Here is a 17,799-nt window from a genome sequence, read left to right as displayed (position 1 = left end):
GGGGGCCACCCCACCCTGCAACCAGCCCTATTGGGGAGGTGATGTGTCTACTTCCCCAAGCCATCCGCCGTCTCCAGGGCAAGTGCCTTCCCTCAGTGCTAACATTCAATTAGGTGTCCATGCCTCAGGTGGTCGCTCGCTCTCAGAGAGGTGTTTCCCACTGGCCTGTGGAGGAGGATGACTTGCCCTGGCCTGAAGATACTAACCCACTGTCTTCACTCCAGCAAAGTTAAAGACAATGCCAGTTCTTCTGAGTCTTGAAAAACTAATGAGCAAAAAGGGCCCAGACTTGGGTAATTTCACAGATGTGTAGCTATCATTTTATAGTGAAGTGAGAATTTCTATAGTTTTTTTATTTCACTGGGAAAGGTTCTGGTGAGCTTTCCTTGACAAGGTAATTTAAGAGAGTAACAGAAACGCAGGCAAGTCTCCACTTGTGAAAACAGGGAGCACAGACAGGGCACAGAGGACTCCCCAGCCCGAGGGTGGGGCTAGAGCCGGGAAGGCAGGGCCCTGGAGGAGCCTAGCCCTGTCCCACACCCCTGGGGAAGCAAATGTCTCTCAAAAACTGCCCAAAGTTTCTGTTAGGACAGAACAAGGCAAACCAAACCATTTAGTACTTCTGAATGCATAAGGGGTCCACTGGATGAGAATTTCCACTAACAGAAGAAAAAAAAAAAAAATAAAAGGAACACGCTTCCTTCATTTCCATAGGAATAAACAAAGAATCTGGGGCAGTTTTCATACAATTTATTTTCTTTCAGACTTCCCTAATCAAATCCTATTTTAACCTTTTGAGAAATGGTAAAAACAACTTCTTTACACGTGCATTTTGAACACATGATATTTCATACTTAATGAATTAAAAAACAAAAAGACCCAGGAAACTATGAGTCTGCCAGCACAATGGAGCCACAGCAGCTGGGGCCCAGGGCACAGACCCGGGGCCCTGGGGGGTGGGGGGCCAGGCCGGGCTGCACAGAGAAGGCTGGGACGGCCACTGCTCTGGTATGGGTGAACGACCCTGCCCCCACGTGCTCGGTACACACCCAACGTGCAGCCAGGCTTCTCTTCTGATTGGGGCGGGGGTGGCAGTGCTATATACTATTTTTATTCATGTGCGATTAAAAAAAAAAAAAAAACCCTCACACATGTCCTACGCTGCCTTCAAGTTTACAACATATACTTAAACAGTCAAAGACTTTGACCCTCAGGGTCAGCCTCAATTGAAAAAAGGAGTAATAAATTAGATTCAATATATTCCACACTTGAGAAAGCAGAGCAGACAAAATCTGAAGAGTTAAGAGCAGGAACCAAAGCTTTCTGTGCAATTTTCTTTTTTCTTTCTTATTTAATTTTTTAAAGTAATTACAACTTCGTCGTTTTCAAATGTTTCAATTAATGGAGGTTTTGCTGAATTCAGACTCAACCCCTTTATTGTAAGGACTGACGTTAACCTTTAGTGAAACTAATTAAATTCTTTAAGTGCCCATTGAAGGGGAAAACTGGCACATGAAGAAGAAAAAGACTATTAATTGCAAAAATACTTATACATACTTTAACTTCACATATTAATACAAACTACAACCGTACAGGTTTAAGTTTCTTGCGATTCATTTTATTTCCCCTCCCCCTTTTTTTTTTAGCTAAGTGTATTTCCTTGCTCTTAATTATTTCATACCAATTTAGCAATGTGGATCTTCATTTTGGCTTGAAAGTAGGCTCTTGAGTCATATTTTCATGCCTGATTAAAAGCACTGGAAGTACCCCGAAGAGTAAAACGCACCCTGATGGCTCTGCATCATTTATATAATTAATCATATTCCTCAGTACCAAAAACCTATTCACATTTCAAGGATATAATTAATGGGGAAGTTTTTTACTTTAATTTTCCTCTAAGATGATCATGTAATAGTTGGGGGGGAGGTTGATAAATGACAGCCCTAAATAACATTAGTTTTCTGATTAATAAAATTCTTATTGCTTAGTTGTTTTATTCAGACATGCGGTTATCGAGTTATCCTGCTGCAAATGTTATTTTCTTAAAGATGCTCTGATTTAACTTTTCATTACACATGGTAATGGTAAATACTTCGCTGGCTTCGTAACAGCCATGGCAGCCCCACTCCAAGGGCCTCCCTTACAGTAACCCCCATGTCTTGTATAAACATTTTTGGCAGGAACTGCACAGCCAATGCAAAAGGATGACCTAATTTTGCAAGCGTGTCATTACCAACATTCAGATACAGAACTTGGGCCAAGTTTCTCCCCTTGTGAATATTTTCCACGTCTGTGGAAGAAAAGAGTGGGGGGCGGGAGTGAGCGCCTGGCCTTGTTACTCAGTACTCACTAAGCCAGATCCCCTCCATCTAGACAGCTGTACTGTGCGTGCTTTCCAGCCGGACACCTCTGGCACCCAGGCCTCATACGCACGGCACACTGCCTCTACCTACACCACCACCCAGACTAATGATTAGTCCCCGGCAGCCAGACAACACCTAGCTGTGGGGCTCTCCGGGGGGCTGGCCTGGCACTCGGGGTTCAAGGACAATATACATTGATTCCCACCGGGCCACACTCCTGCATGCAAAACTGTATTCTGTCCTCACCGCCACATCCTCATGCATCCTCTTCCTCAGCCACCTCTGCTGTGGTCTCAGCACCATGTGGCTACTGCCCGTGGGTTTTACGCCAAGTCACTTCATTCTTAACTATCTTTACATACGAAGTTTGAGATTCTACAAGCCTGTGTTGGTAGGGACCAGGCTTCTTGGGGCTAAGTTATGTGCTGATTCCATCGAAGGGCATGGGATACAGGTCTTAGGGAAGCACAGGGCCCAGTTATTAAAGGACGCACAACACCCAGGAGGGAACGCCCCGCAGAGATCACTGAGGCCTCACCAAGGTACTCCACGCCCAACGCCGGCCAAGTACTGAGCAACTTTGAGGAAGAAACAACAGGCCGTGCCATCATCACTCGGAAAAAGGAGGCAAGAGCATCAGTCTTGGAAAACTTACCACCGAGACAGGGTCCATGGCCTCCTGCTTGACAGGGACCGGGTCAAACATGAGCATTCTTTTAGTTAAACCTTCTAGGGTGTTCTGGTGTTCTACCTAGAAAAAAAAAGGTGTCCGTGTGAATCCCGGGGCCATTTTAGATATAAGGTAGTAAAAAAAAGTATTTATTGTTAGCTTCCTCAGACACAGTCTCACTATGTTTTGCAGATTGGCCTACAGCTCACAATCCTCCTGCCTCAGTCTCCCAAGTGCTGGGATTATAGGTGTCCAGCCTTAAACTAGTAAAAATAAAACACACTCCCTGCCCCGCTTTCTCACCCTTCCATCCCTCCCCTCCCAAAAGTGCTGGAACTGTTTTCCCTACCTATAAAAGATGCCATTTTGTAAAATTAAAACCAGGCCTGATGGTCATAATCAGATGAGAGCCAAATAGTCTTTCCACCTCCAGTGCATAAAGGCTGACTCTTGGTTTTTGGAGCAATATCTACAGCAGCAAGACTGGCTGCATGACTTAATAGAAGTTTAGATTTCGCAGGATTATTAAACACCTTCCCTTTTCCCTTGATGTTCATCACAGAAGCAAGCAAAAAGAACGTACGAGCCAACCGGTTTCTTTTATCCTGCCAAAGCCTTCTTTCTAGATTAGACCATGCCATCAAACTCAGCTCACTTACCCCTTTCTACTGGCCACTTGGGTTGCTTCTAAATTCTGACCACCACATACTACCTTGAACCCCCTCTTCACATCTGCATCCTCCTACCCATCTTTCATTCATCTCTGAGATAAATTTTCTGAAAGAGAACTCAAATGTGGGAAGCACATACATATCCTCAAACATTTTAGTGGTTGCCAAATGACACTATTTTTTACTCTAAGTTGATTTACTTATTGAAGTTGGGTTCATGTCCCCACCATGTTTCTTTGGAAGTGGTCAAGGTAGGGCTTGACCCACCCATGACCTGTTTTCTAAACACTTTTGCTATATGAAAAATTTCTAGATTTGCCTCTACCTGAAAAAGCTGCAGAAATTTTTGAGTTACTTCCTGTATTTCAAATTAAAACTCCTCAACAGCGATCCTATAGTTTGTGCTCTATGGGTGGGTGGTTATACCAAGATACTGTCACAGTCTCACGAGCAACACTGCATGGCTTTCGAGCCTGACTGCTCTGCTGGGTCTCATGACAACATGTGAATTTCATCCAGATTCAACATAAGGCCCTCCCTTCAAAATTACGTCTTCTTACATCACAGGATGCTCTGTAATCTGCGCACACCAGGCGATGCTAGGCTGCTCAGATCCACGGGGCCACCGCCCTCTCGTGTAACAAGCCAACAGCCAGGGAAAAGTGGATGATTTCTTAAGAAAGGATGAAAACCCTTGTGTTTTGCAATCTGTTACTCTTCGGCCCCAGTCTAGAAGCTGTACAGATGGTCACAACTCCAAGAACTGCTGTCCATGCCCCCCACTGGCCCATAAACAAGAGAGGTGGCATCTCCTGCTCACACCCCTGAAGTCAGATATGCAGCAGCCCTCCTCATGCAGCTGCTCAGCTGCAGCCCCCCACAAACACCTTCATAAATTGAATTAGATCTTCCAGATGCACCTATTCCAACAGATGGTATCTGGATGCAAATTCCAGAAAAGAGCACTGTGAGATAGCTCAGTGGACTAAGCACCTACTTAGAAAAGTACTGGGACCAGGGTTCAATCCCCAGTACCATGCGAGCTGATGATGGAGTCTGGAAGTGGTGATGCACACCTGTAATCCCAGCACTGGGGAGGATGAAAACAGGAGGAACACTACGAGTCTGAGCTGTGGAGTGAGACCCTATAACAACCAAATACATTAAAAAAAAAAAAAAAAAAAAAAAGAGCACTTGTATTTCTTAGAGGTGAAACAGCCCCTTAATCACATTATCTAATTTTAAAAATCAATCTCTTGGGGCCGGCCAAATAGCTCAGCGGATTAAAGCACCTGTAAGCAGGTGCAGGGGCCGGGGGTTCTATCCCTAGGCCTGCCTTGATGGGCCCCGCCCCTGAAGCATGCTGAGACTGGTTATGGTGGTACACGCACCTGGCATCCCAGCTCTTGGGAGGCTATAAACAGGCGGATCACTACAAGTCTGATTCTGTTCTAGTAGTGAGACCCTGAATACCCTGTTGTAGATCCTTAAAAAAAAAAAAAAAAAAAAAAAAAAAAAAAAATTCAAACTCGGGCTGGTTGTGGCGGCACATGCATAGTCTTAGCACTTGGGATGTTGAGGCAGGAGGATCACCATGAGTTTGAGACCAGCCTGGACTACATAGTGAGCTCAAGGTCAGCCTGAACTACACAGAGAGACCCTTTCTCAAAAAGCAAAACAAAACACCTCATCTCTTTGCCCTTAAATAAAACCTGAGTTAGATTCAGTTTAAAAGTTAATGGCAGCCCACAAGTCTGCAGCTCCCATTGAGACTTCTCACAGCTGCAGGAGAAGAGCCTGAGCTCCGCTAGTGGCTCCACATGGGGCACCTTGGACGCCTGGCTACTAAGGAGTGCAGCAAAGAATAAATTACGATGATGGAATCTGGAGTTCCTTTGGGTTCAAATTTTAAACTCTACCTTTCAGCTCAAATAGGCTTTAATGACTTTATCAAATGCCTATGGCATGATTACTGAATCCATTTAGAAATGAATTACACATTAACCTGCTATATCTTTTATCATTTTAAGTCATTTAAATCATAATTGTTCTTTAATGTTTTCCATTTTACCTATATTTAAGAAAACTCGGGCTTTGCAAGACTAAGAGAAATAGAGTTTCATGTAAATGATTGTTTCTAATAAAACCTAGCCTGTTTTTATTATGAAATATAAGGGCGGGGCTGGGGAGATGGCTCAGTGGAATAAGCGCTTCCCTGGCAAGCACAAGGGCCTGAGTTCAATACCCGGTTCCACAAAAAAAAAAAAAAAAAAGAAATATAAGGGCACAATTATTTGCTCAGAACTGTATTTCGAAGTAATGCAAATGTTCATGAAAGAATTTTTCTCATGACAGACCTTATTTCAGCTAATAAATAAAGGAGGAATGAGGCAATTAGAATGCCACATTTTGAACCTTATAGCTAAATAATGCATCCCTGAATTTAACAATGTGCAAAATTCACATATCCCAAGGAACAGCACCAGGTTTGCCGGGCATCCACACACCTAACAGCACTTTTAAGCTGGTAGTTTTAATGACCTAAATGATTATTCTTTCAGTGACAATCACAGGATATGAAACACAAGAAGATGAATGTCTGGAATGACACACCTTAAACTGTTAACAAATACTTCTTGGGAGTGGAAGAGTCAGTTTTATGTTCCTGTGTGGTAACTTTAAGATTAATTCTATAATTAAAAGCTTTAAAAACAGGAGGTAAACTAAGGAAGGCACCAAAGAAGAGAATGAAACACATTAATATATCAGGCTTTTGCTTATTTACTTGCAAAAAATTTCTATACTCTGTACTGAACACTTCTGGCATTGGTTTAGACCTCGTGAGTTCTGACATAGCACCAGAAGAGACTGAACTGCTTCAGTGTCTTCCATGTAACTGATAAGCAACAAGCAGTAGAAGAATTAGGGTCTCTAAACTTGGTGGTCTTTCCTACTCCCTGCTCAGCTCAGCGGGTAGCATTTTTAATTAAAGGTTTACGCTGGCAGCAATCCTATATACAGCCAGTAGGTGGCGCGCTGCAACAAGTCTTGGTGCTCAGGGCCAATCTTGGGGTCTTTAAACCTGTCTTTTAACCAAGCTGAGGAATTCTGTTAAATCACTTTATGTGGATGTCAGAAAGGAGGAAGCCTCAAACGCGCTTCAGTTTTTCCTTACTATTTTCCAATCATAAACACATTTACTTGTACATTTAACTCGCTTAGCAGAAATGAATAAACTAAACAATCCTAGAAGAAATTGGACTGCATTTAAAAAGAAAAAGAACAAAACTTAAGAACTTCTAAGTTCTTGAGGTGTTTAAAAACAAAAACACAGGAATATTACCACTCCAAAAAACAGTTTTCCATAACTGGAGAAACTATGATGTTATTGTTCAGGGAAGAACCCATAAAGCTGTATTTTTAAAAAAGAAAGAAAAAAGTGGCTGACACCCTGGTGCGAGCCTGCGATCCCCACTCTGAGGCAGCGGGATGGCAAGTTCTGATCCAGCGCCCAAATCCTGGAATTGGTCCCTTGGGCCACAAGGACAAAATAGCAAAAAAGAAGAAACGGATTTTCCTTTCATACTTTCTTTATACTTTTCTGATATCAAACTAAGGGTTAGACTTCTGTGACAGTGCCAAGCTGTCTGATTCTGTATGAAAAGCTTGGTGACTCAGTGAAGACATTCAGAGGCACCACAGCTCTGCCTCCAAGTCCTGCACTTGCGCCTCTGTGAGGCCCACGGGATAGCTGCTTCCTGAGAAAGGCGGTCCCCAATGGGAGAGGGGTTCTGCTGTCACCTAGCCTCCTCCGAGTCTACAAAGCAGCTCGTTACAGAGACACCCTTCCCACGGGCTGCCCCTTCCTCAGAAGTCGGACAGGGAGTGGAGTGGGTGAAGAAGCAGTTTAGGGTTCCCTGGGAAACACAGCAAGCCTTCTCCGGCATTGTCCTTGTTTATCTTTCTTCCTTTCCTCGGCTCCCCACAGGTTTCCTGCATCATGCTGCCCCCCCCAACCCTACAGCTCCCGATCACCTGGTTCCCTCAAAGCCAACTTTTGTTTCCCAGCTGACTTCCGCCAGGAACAGAGAACACAGCCGCGAAACCAAGGCCATCTGCGAGCGCTCTTTCACTCTCCCTCCCAAGGGTTTGGAGTTTTAAAGGAGGAAGCACGCTGCCCCCCCCCCCCCATCAGGGGGAGACCCGGGCCAGCGTGCACACACACGCCTCAATCGCTCCTGCTTCTGGCCGGAGGAGGGCCAGGCAGGCCAGCAGTGTCCCTGCAGCTAAACTTCCCCTCCTGAGAAACTTTCCTCTCTTCTCTACCCAAACTCTTAAAAGATCCATATGGCTCCAGTCAGAGGGAATGGCAGCTGTCCTGCCCTAAAACACAGGGCAGAGGCAACTGCTGAGAGGAGGCATTTTAAAACTGAAGTCTTAGCAAGAAAAAAGCTAAACTAAACGCTGGCACCTACCTGGAAGTGCGTCCTGTTTTCATAACCACCCAAGGGCTTCACCTACCTCGGTCTTCTATGGTCGGTTTGAAAGGAAATAAACTCCACGAGGTCTTTCCAAATCTTTGCCCCTCATAAATTAGTTATTTTGCATTAAACGTTTTGCAAATGGAAGAAGTTAATTATTTCATTTCAGATGAAATATAATGATCCAGTGAGCAAACAATCCGCCCTCTCTCCTCTCTCTGCGAACAAGCCATCCAATTTTACTTTCCTGCCTCCACCCATCGGCTCCACCCCATGGAGGGTTGCCAAGGCGAGTCCAACTTGTCCAAACAGGACATGGCTTCAGATAAGACTGCCCACACCCTGTACTTCGAAAAGACTCGGTGAAGCAATTGATTTTGCACGTGAATAAGGACAGGTGCAAAGGTAGAAAGCACGCAAAATCCTACACATTTCCAGACTGGCACCCTGCAGAGCAGACCTGGGGTCTGGAAACCCAAACCCCGCTACCCGTTAGGTCTGTCCTCAAGTTCAAGGGCACCTGGTTGATGGACTTCTACGCCCTTCTTAAGAGAAATTTCAGCAAACTCGAATCGTTTTCCCTACTAGGGTTACACACTTGTTTTCCTCCTTTATGCTGACAATTTCGTATTTGTGTTTTAAGGGCAAGCTGCCTAAGACAAATTGAAAAATACCCACAGCGCCTAATCCCGCTGTGCACCGGCTCCCAGGGCCTCGCCTAAGCCCTCGCAGCTCCTCTGCAGCGCGTTATATAATCAGATCCAGCAGGGCTGCGGGAGGCGCCCGGCCCACCCCCGCCCGCCCGCCCTCCCTCCCTCCCTCTCCCGCAGGCCCACCCACCCCACCCCGCGGCCTCCACCCATGGCCCCACCCTGCCGGAGTGGGAGCGGGGCGGGACGGCTGGGGCAGCGGCCAGTTCCTGGAAATTCCGGCCCGAACGAGGCTAGCAGGAACCTTAAAAATAACCAGAAAGAATCGTCAGCGGGTGGCAGTTCCCTCTGCCCCCAGGATCCGCTGCCGAAGTTTACTGCAGCGCGCCACGCACCGACCCTGCGGCACAAAGGCGAGAGCCACTACCGTCCTCTGCCTCCGACAGCCGGCAGAGCGGAAGCGCAGAGCCCTGGGGGCCGGCCGGCCACCCTGCCCAGACCCCGGCCCTCGCCCGCCGGGCGGCCCCTCCCGGCCTCCTAGTTGCCTCATTTTCTGGTCACTCACCATGGAAACCTAAGGTCATCCGAGACTCCGTCCTCACCCCTCTGCCTTTCCCCTCCTACCCTCGGGCCCGGCCCTGGGGGCCTCACCACGGTGTCCCCGGAGGCGCTCTGCATTGGTCCCCCCTGTCCTTTGCCCCGCACCGCGGCTCCACCCCGTGGCCACCTACTGTCTTCAGCCCTTTTCTCAACTCTGGAGTTCACAGCCCTCCTCGGGAGGCACCCAGGGCTTCGGTGCCCGCATCTGCGCCCCTTCCCGACCAGCCTCCCGGCTCCACAAGTGCCCTGCGAGGCTGGCCGCCCCACCGCTCCCCCCCACCCCGCCCCTTTGTTCATTTCTGGCCCCAACGCCGGGCAACCAGGGTGGAATGCCCCCTCCCCTTCCGGCTTATCTCAATCCTCCTAATTCTTCAAAGACCAGCTCAAGGCCCTCCCCATCCCGTGGCCAGCAGACTGCTGCCCGCACACACTGGCCTTATTTCCCCAAGGGTACCCCCTGGACCGCAGGACCCCAGCACCTGGTGACATGGCAGGTGCCCTGCCCTCCGGGATGGCAGACCCAGCCCCGGGGAGTGTGCCCACCATCTCCCTTTTGGACTGCTTCCAGAATGCCTCCAGAAACTAATGGGGGCTGAGGAAGGGCCTAGCTCCCTAGGAACCAGTGAACCAAACTTCCTCAGACTTGCCAGGTATGGTGGTCTGGCCTGAATCCCAGAGGCTGACACAGGAGTATTACAACCTAGACCCTGCCTCAGAAAATTGTAAAAAGTGCAGAGGCCCTGGGGTTCAATCCCACCACCAAAACAAAACCCCCAAACAACAAAAAGCTCCAAGAACAAAAAAGAGCCACTAGCAACAGTAAAACCCAAGCCACTCACCTTACACCCTTGCCTGTCACAGTTCATTAATCAGTTATCATTCTCAAAAACTTTTATTCACCACCTAGTAAGACTAGTCTCAAAGTCCCTATACTCTTAAAATTTAAATAGAAAAAAAGAAAAAGATAGGGAAAAGGAGGAGGCAGCAACAAGGGGAGGATGTGTGTAGAGGGGGGAACATTAGGTTTTTATACAAGGATGCTCCTTTTGCAAAAGGCCCTAAGCAAGAGCTATGTGACATCACACTTCCCTGCTGGTCACTCAGAATGGGTGCCTAAGAGACAGCAATGCCTCCCCAGCTGATGTTTGAGAACAGAGACATAAAGTAGCCCACCAAGATTACACAGCCCCTGAGCTGGACAGTCAGAATTTGAAATCAAGACCATCATCTAACTTCAAGGCTGGTGGCCTTGGCAGGCCATCTCCCAGGGCAGAAAACATGACAAGCACTATGGGATATGACTTCTGCTAAAAAATGGTTGCTGGGGAATATGAGACTCCGGGACAGCCTTACAGTAGCCAACAGTAGTGACTTCAACCTCTCGGGACTGGCCCTGCTGCCTACCTTCTCCCTGGGAGCATGCTTGGACTCTAGATCAAAGGACAAGTTCGGAAGGTCCCAAATTAAGCTTTTATTCTTCCTCGCCAATGCACCTGCAACTGGTCCATAAAAGCGCTGAGAAAAATTGGCAGTGTTAGTCAAGTAAATACGGAAATCCTCATAATAACTGCACAAAGGTGGAAGGGCCAGGTCCTCAGCCCCATTTTAGAAATGAGGAAATGGAAGAACAGAGGTGAAATGACTCGCCCAAATTCACAGAGCTGGCTAGAGCTGCTGCTGGGAACAGAAGTGTACTTGCTACAAACCAGGCTTTTCTGTTCTCCTGGGGGGACCCACTCTGGGGGGAACCATCTCATCTGGGTTACTGCCCAGAACGAGGATGTGGGTGTGTGCCTGGTCTATGTTAAACAGTGCCACTGGAGGTTCTGATGGGCAATTAAGATTTCAAAACACCTTTTCAGGTTTGATCACTGCAGACCTACTCCATCCTGTGGCATAACTCAAAATAATGATCGCATGTAATTTGAGATTAGCTTTAATGAGTAGGTGCTCAATAAATACTTGCAAGATGAATAAATGGATGAGTGTCAAACTATCCGCAGATGCAAGACGAAAATAAAATGAAGGAAAAGGCCCTAGAATGATTGTATATCTCGTATAGTCTGTGGAAAATCTGTCCAGGGGCTGGTGTCCAGCCTAAAAAAAAAAAGTTTTCTAAAACGCAAAGTGTGAAAACTTAGGGAGGTTTGGGCCAGAACAACCCCCTTGTTTGCAGAACTAAGCAGAACAGGAGCCTGATCTTATTAACGAAAGCAGTTTTCAGGCGCAAAGCTTTGGAAGGTACCAGGTGTGAAGTGAAAGAACAGGTAAAGGAGTGTATTGCCGTGATTAGACTCAAAGAACAGAGAGTAGTAGACAGAAGAGGTCAGTGGCCAAATCAGTAAGACCCAACTGGGCTCCCAGGCCAGTGGCTCAGCAGGTTAGATCACGGCCCTGACACCTGCTCCATCCATCCATCCATCCATCCATCCATCCATCCATCCATCCTCCATCCATCCATCCATCTATCCATCCATCCATCCACCCACCCGTACCCACCCATACCTACCTACCCATCCATCCATCCATCCATCCATCCATCCATCCATCCATCCATCCATCCACCCACCCAGCCAGCCATCCAACCAGCCAGTCAGCTCCTGTCTTGTCCTGACCCAGCTCTGGACCATCTCTGGTGAGGTCCCCAAGCCTTCCAGGGACAGTGACCATCCTGATCATGTCCCAGGCAAAGCTGGGCTCTTCAGGAAGCCCAGGAAATAGGGCTGCCTTGGGATGGACACCCCCTTCCAGAAACCAGGTGAAGAGCTGGCTGAGACCTCTGAGAGGACTTGTGGGTCTCCAGGCCCCTTAATAATTAGCCAGGGAGGCAGTAATATATTCAGCCTGCTAACACAAGGCAAAGAGTTTCAAAAGGCTCCAGGAACCTTTTGAACCAGCTAAAGAACTTTACCACAAACTCTCTGACCAAGGGACACAATTTCTTTAATGTTCAGTGAAGATGGTTACATTCCAGAATGCAGAGCGAGTTAAAAGGCTCACGGACACTTTTTTTTTTGAGAGAAAACACTTCAGTTCTGGTTCAGAAATGGTGCCTACAGCACTGTGTCTCTATTATTATTACCAAATTTCAAGGAAGGAGAGTTTGGGGCGGGGGAGCAGGGCTGCCTGCTGGAGACAATGTGCTCTCTTATCAGGGCTGCCTCTGTCTGGCTTCCCAGCTCCGTGAGGGCTGCAGATGAGAAGTGAGGCCCGGGATTCAGAAAGGACAGGCCATACTCGCAAGCGACCATCATGATGCCCCTCAATACCCTTGAGAAGCGTCTGGACCACAGTACCACCTGTTAGCAAACCAGGCAGCCATTATTTTAAGATCCTCATGACTTTTTAAAACCAAAAATAAATACAGAACTAATGATCAGTGAAAGACTTCAGGAAGAAACGCAACTTCCAGGAAAAGGTTAATTCCTAAATTTCAAAGGATGAGGTTGCATGTATTTATTTTTCTTTAGATACAACTGGGAGTGAAAACAGCTGGCAAGAAAAACTGTGAGAGGTACCAGTGTACAGCAAAAATATGTATTTGGAAATACTAAGAAAGGCAAGTAGCTAAAGGAGGGTGGACAAATGATGACGCTGAATGGTAATTATAGTAACTACCAGATAATGTAATTTAAAAACCTTGTGAGTTTTTTTTCCCCCCTGACCAGAGGTATCACTATGTTGCCCAGCCTGGCTGTAAACACTTGCCTCAGCCTCCAAGAGTAGCTCAGCTTTGCAACATTTTTTCCCACAGAACATAAAAAAACCCTAAACAAACATATTAACCCCTCCCTCCCCTACGGAAGAGAGAAAAATGATTTGGGGAAAGCAATACAAAGACTGTCTACCAAATCCAGCGGGGTGGAGTTAGAACTCAAAAACCTGCTTCAGTTTGGATTACTTAAGAATTTCAGTCTAAAGGCCTCTTCTACAAGTCAGCTGGACATTTCAAGTTGCTTTTCCCAAAAGAGAAAGGAAAAATCTTACTGGGATTTTCTAAAACTCCCAACGCTTTTCAAAAAAGATTATCAGTAGCCAACTATTTGATCCTAGTAACTTTCCAAACATCTTATTTTATACTTTCCCTTTAGACATAAAGACATATAGTAGGATGTGGTATTTAAAACCCAAATCCTATTTTCATCAATATTTAAGAATACAAGACCTGATTTGTTGCTTCAGCAACTCTTAATTAATGCTAACAGAGAACACTACAGAATGTTCTTTAGGTTTGAAAGAAAACTTTAGAATTAAAGTTCACTTGGCAAAAGTTGCATTTCCAAACATGTCTTTAAAGCTCAGTTTCTGAAGAACCAAGAGAAAAATAACTTGATAAAGCAGATTTTAAACAATTAACAAAGATATTTCTTAGTTTAACCACTGACAAGTTATTTAAAAGCTAGAATTATGAAAAAGTCATTATTTAAAAAGAACAGGAAGCCAGGTGTGGTGGCACACACCTGTAATCCCAGGACTCTGGGAGGCTGAAGCAGGTGAACTGCAAATTCAAGCCCAACGTGGGAAAATGTAGCAAGACCCAGTCTCAAAATAATGATGAACAACTACAAAGCAGCTGGGGGGCTCAGTGTGAAGTTTCTGAGCTCAATTCTCAGTACCACCAAGCAGGGGCAGAGAAGGGGGCACACACACATACCCCCACCCACACAATCTAGCTCATTCTGTTTTCAAAATAAAAGATTAAAATTTTCCAACTATCATTCAGAGGATTCTTCTTGCTAGTTCTTCTTTCTCTTGAAGATTTTTTTAAAAAAAAATTACAATGATTCGGAAACCAGATGTAGAATACAGTAAAATCTTTGTCCTTAAAATTTATCCTAATGTTAGTCTTAGTCTAAAAAACAAACAAACAAAACAACCTGAGATTTTTCAGTATGGTACGCTTTGCTTGAATAACATTTCTAACAAATTCTCCTTCAGGATATAACCAAGGCTGTAACTTGGCCCAGGTTGCCAAGATTACTTAAACCCACTGTCCCTGTCCCCTAAGCCTTCATTGAGTGGCTGAGTGGAGGCATTCAGGGTGGGCACATCCTTCAGATAATGCTAGGCCTCCTAGGCTGTAAGGTGTTAATCCTGATGAAAAATTGACAGCTTCAGGAAAAATGCCTCTCTTAAACCCTCTGCCTACCTTCACTGGAGAACTAAAACACACAAAAACAACCCCCAATGATTTGGGGTTTTGCCCACATGTACAAATTCCTTTTTAAAAAACATCACAATCTGGCCATGAAAAATTTTAAAGGTAAAAAGTATTGATTCACTCACATAAACATGGTAGAGCAAAGGGTGTAGGTAAAAAGGTTAACTGACTTCTCGTTATGACATAACACAGGCATCTTAAGCAATCCCTAGTGTGTAGAGACATGATAACTCCCTGGGTGGGGATTTGAAGTTTAGGGGCAGGGACCACGGCCTGGTCTAGGCTACTGATCTACCAGAAAACAGCCTGAAACAGGAAAGAGCACACATATGCCACTTGGAATGTATGACGCAAACCCCAGCCTTGAAACAAAGAACAGGAAACAGCTCTGCTGGCTGTGCTGGAGAGAAAGCACAGAGAAACATTTAGTCGGCCCTCCCTGACCCTATATTCATGAGCAGCTGGAGTTTTTAAAGACAACAACAGGGGGTGGAGGTGTTTGTTCTTTGGGTGTGAATAATAACACCAGCTTTATACGGGAACCTGCCCTATTTACAAATAGGAGCTGCCACATACAGTAAACATCCTAAGAGCACATGGGATTTTGTCATATTCGAATTGCAGAGACCTTCCAAATTAACAACAGCTTCCTCCCGATTTCTTTTGTCCCTTTGGTCGCATCCCAATGGCTAAGCCCCAGCTCTGACCAAATTCTGGTTATGGCAGTGATTATCATTTAGCTTGAGTGCATCACGAGGACAATCAAGATACAACACTGCTGGGAAGAATTCAGATTATTAACTGGGTTACCCCACATAACTGCAACTGGCCCAATTGGAAGGCTCCTCAGCCATAGCACTGAATTCCAAGACACAGGCTGTGGGCCATTTAGACCTCCCCAAACCGTCCCTGTCTTCTTCCAAATGTGGCTATAGACAGAGTTGTAGCTCATCTGGTACATGAACACACATCTAGAGAAATCCACCTCTGGAGAATCTGCTCATCACTGACATTTGTTCCACGGTCTGTGAACAAGAATTCCAAAATGTCTATTTTCCTGTAGGTATGTTTAAAGTAGTAAAGTCTGTTTATGGATCTCATTTCTACTTAATTACTTACTTTCTTGGCCAAGACGATTTAACACTGGTTTCCATTATCAGAGAATTAAGAATTAGTGTGCAGATCTTACAAGTAAAAAAAAAAAAAAATAGATAAATAAATAAAAAATAAGCATTGCCGTGCCCATAGCAACAAGATTGGGTTTAATTTAGAAACTTTGCACTGCAGAAAAAACAGTAGCTTTTTCCAAAAACTGCACTGCTGCTTTAAATCCCACAAGGTTGTGTAGTCTAAGCATCTACTTTTCTTTGTTATTCTCACACTGCACTTCTTACACTTCTGTTCTCCTTCATGCAAGCCAGTGCTCCAGCCCAGCTTCATTTACTTAACAAGCAGTGCATCCACCTTTCTTCCTCTCTTGGTCCTGCAGCAAACCCCACTGACTAGAAATTGAGAAAGCAGTTTCTTTAGGGAGTTTAAATTAATCCCACATCTTACTCCAGTTTGTGCTAGCAGCCTAAGGTCAACTAACGCACCTCCCGCTTCAAACCCAAGAAATCACTGGAGCACTCTGAAACAATACCACGAATTCTGGAGATGTTCAGGTTCCCAGATTGTTTTTTCACTGAAAACAAGGCCTCCTCAGGTTGAGGCAGGTTATCATCCAGACTGAGTCCTCTTATAAATTTGCCCCTCAAATTTGTACAACAATCAGAAAAGGACTGCACAAAAATGCTGCGTGGAAAAACCTATAGGGAACTGGCCTATGCCCCACTTGTTTTTGCTTAATAATTAGACACTAAATTGAAATGTCAGAATACCACTCCACACTCTCCCCCCCATAACACCAGGCTTTCGTGGGAACATAATCAATATATTTAAAGGATCTCGGTTAATATTAATGGAAAATATAAAGTTCAAGTCAGTTAAAAATACTCAGCAATTCAATGTAGAACGTTTATTTTAGAGACATACAAGAGAATTTCCAATATCCCTTTAGCCCGACTTTAAAAAAAAAAAAAAAAAGTCGCTTTATCCAATAGTATACACTGCTGCAAAATTTAAAGCCAAAAAAAGTGTCTCCCTGTTATCTGCGAAAAAAAAAAATGGATATGACAATTCCAGGTCTTATCTACTATCTCCAAGATAATCACTCTGAAATGTTTGTTAGGTCCTATGGGTTCTGGTCCAGGATCAGTCCCCGGGTTTCCACCAGGATAGGGTCCCTAGCGCCGCAGGCTCTGTGCCCAAGACACTGGCTGCCTCCAGTCCCGCAGCAATCCTGGCCCCAGGCACTGCGGCAGGTTCTCTCCTTGCCCTCAGGACTATCCAACCCCGGCGGCTTTCTTCCACTGCCCGGAGAGGCCAGCTGCCTTGGAAGGCTCCCGGGCTCCAGAACCCACAGAGGGATGCTCCTCGAGTCCCAACAGCCCCAAGTTTCTTCCCAGAGGGCCGGGCAGACTGCTCCAAGTTTGCCGAGCAGGCGAGCGCCCGCGCACCCCGTCCTGGGAGGGGGGTGGCTGGCGGGCGGAGGCAGGGACGGGAAGGACGCGGGAGCCCGGGCGGGGGGGAGGGCGGAGGGAGGAGCGGGAGCGCGCGGCCTCGGCGCTACCTTTCTCCTCGCAACGCTGCCACACGCGGAGAGGTTTCTGGGGCTCTGGAGGGAGTCGCGGGTGGGCGGGCGGAGGCCGGGGGACCACACAGGTGAGCCCCCGCCCGCGCCCCCCCAGCGCCCCAGCTTCCGCGAGGTGTTCCCGCATCCCACACGTTCGGCCTCGGACCCAGGGTCCCCTCCCCCTCGCCTCCCTCCGCCCCCCACCCCCGGCTGCAAGGCGCCGCCGCCGCACTTTCCCAAGCCCACAGGCGCCCCCCGGCTGCACCCCCGGCCATTCCCCGCGCGCCCCCCACCCCGCGCCGCCCTGCAGGAGAAAAGACGAAGCCAGACAGGGCGAGCGGGGCGCCGGAGCCGGGGCAAGGCGGATAGGTGAGGGAGAGGGGACTTACTTTGCGAGGCGCAGTGCAGAGCGCTGCCGACGAGAAATAAAGGCCCGGCTCCCCGCCGCGGGAGCCCCGCGCGCGCGGCAGTGTCAGCGCTCCGCTCCGCTCGCTCGGGCCGCAGGGCACGGCACCCGGACGGGCACAGG

General features: G+C 46.8%; 1 protein-coding gene across 4 annotated transcripts in view; it reads right to left on the bottom strand.

Moving 5' to 3' along the window:
* Klf3 (Kruppel like factor 3) overlaps positions 1 to 17,793 on the bottom strand; it is a 30,713-nt gene extending 12,920 nt beyond the window's left edge. The window contains exons 1-2 of one of the 4 annotated variants that reach the window (XM_004642635.2): positions 17,656 to 17,793; positions 3,019 to 3,110 (exon numbers count right to left, since the gene is read on the bottom strand). In XM_004642635.2, the coding sequence (XP_004642692.1) occupies positions 3,019 to 3,075 (57 nt within the window). In that variant the 5' untranslated portion in view covers positions 3,076 to 3,110; positions 17,656 to 17,793. Of the gene's footprint in view, positions 1 to 3,018; positions 3,115 to 8,225; positions 8,406 to 9,400; positions 9,634 to 17,655 lie in introns of those variants that run through there. The other 3 variants (XM_023702741.1, XM_023702740.1, XM_023702742.1) reach the window with 3 other exon arrangements.
* Between the last annotated feature and the right edge of the window lie 6 nt (positions 17,794 to 17,799).

The sequence above is a fragment of the Octodon degus genome, unplaced genomic scaffold (genome assembly GCF_000260255.1).
Source record: "Octodon degus isolate 3935 unplaced genomic scaffold, OctDeg1.0 scaffold00158, whole genome shotgun sequence".
In the NCBI taxonomy this organism is placed as follows: Eukaryota; Metazoa; Chordata; class Mammalia; order Rodentia; family Octodontidae; genus Octodon; species Octodon degus.
Note: the sequence above shows the minus strand (reverse complement) of the source record. Positions and strands in the feature narration are given on the sequence as shown.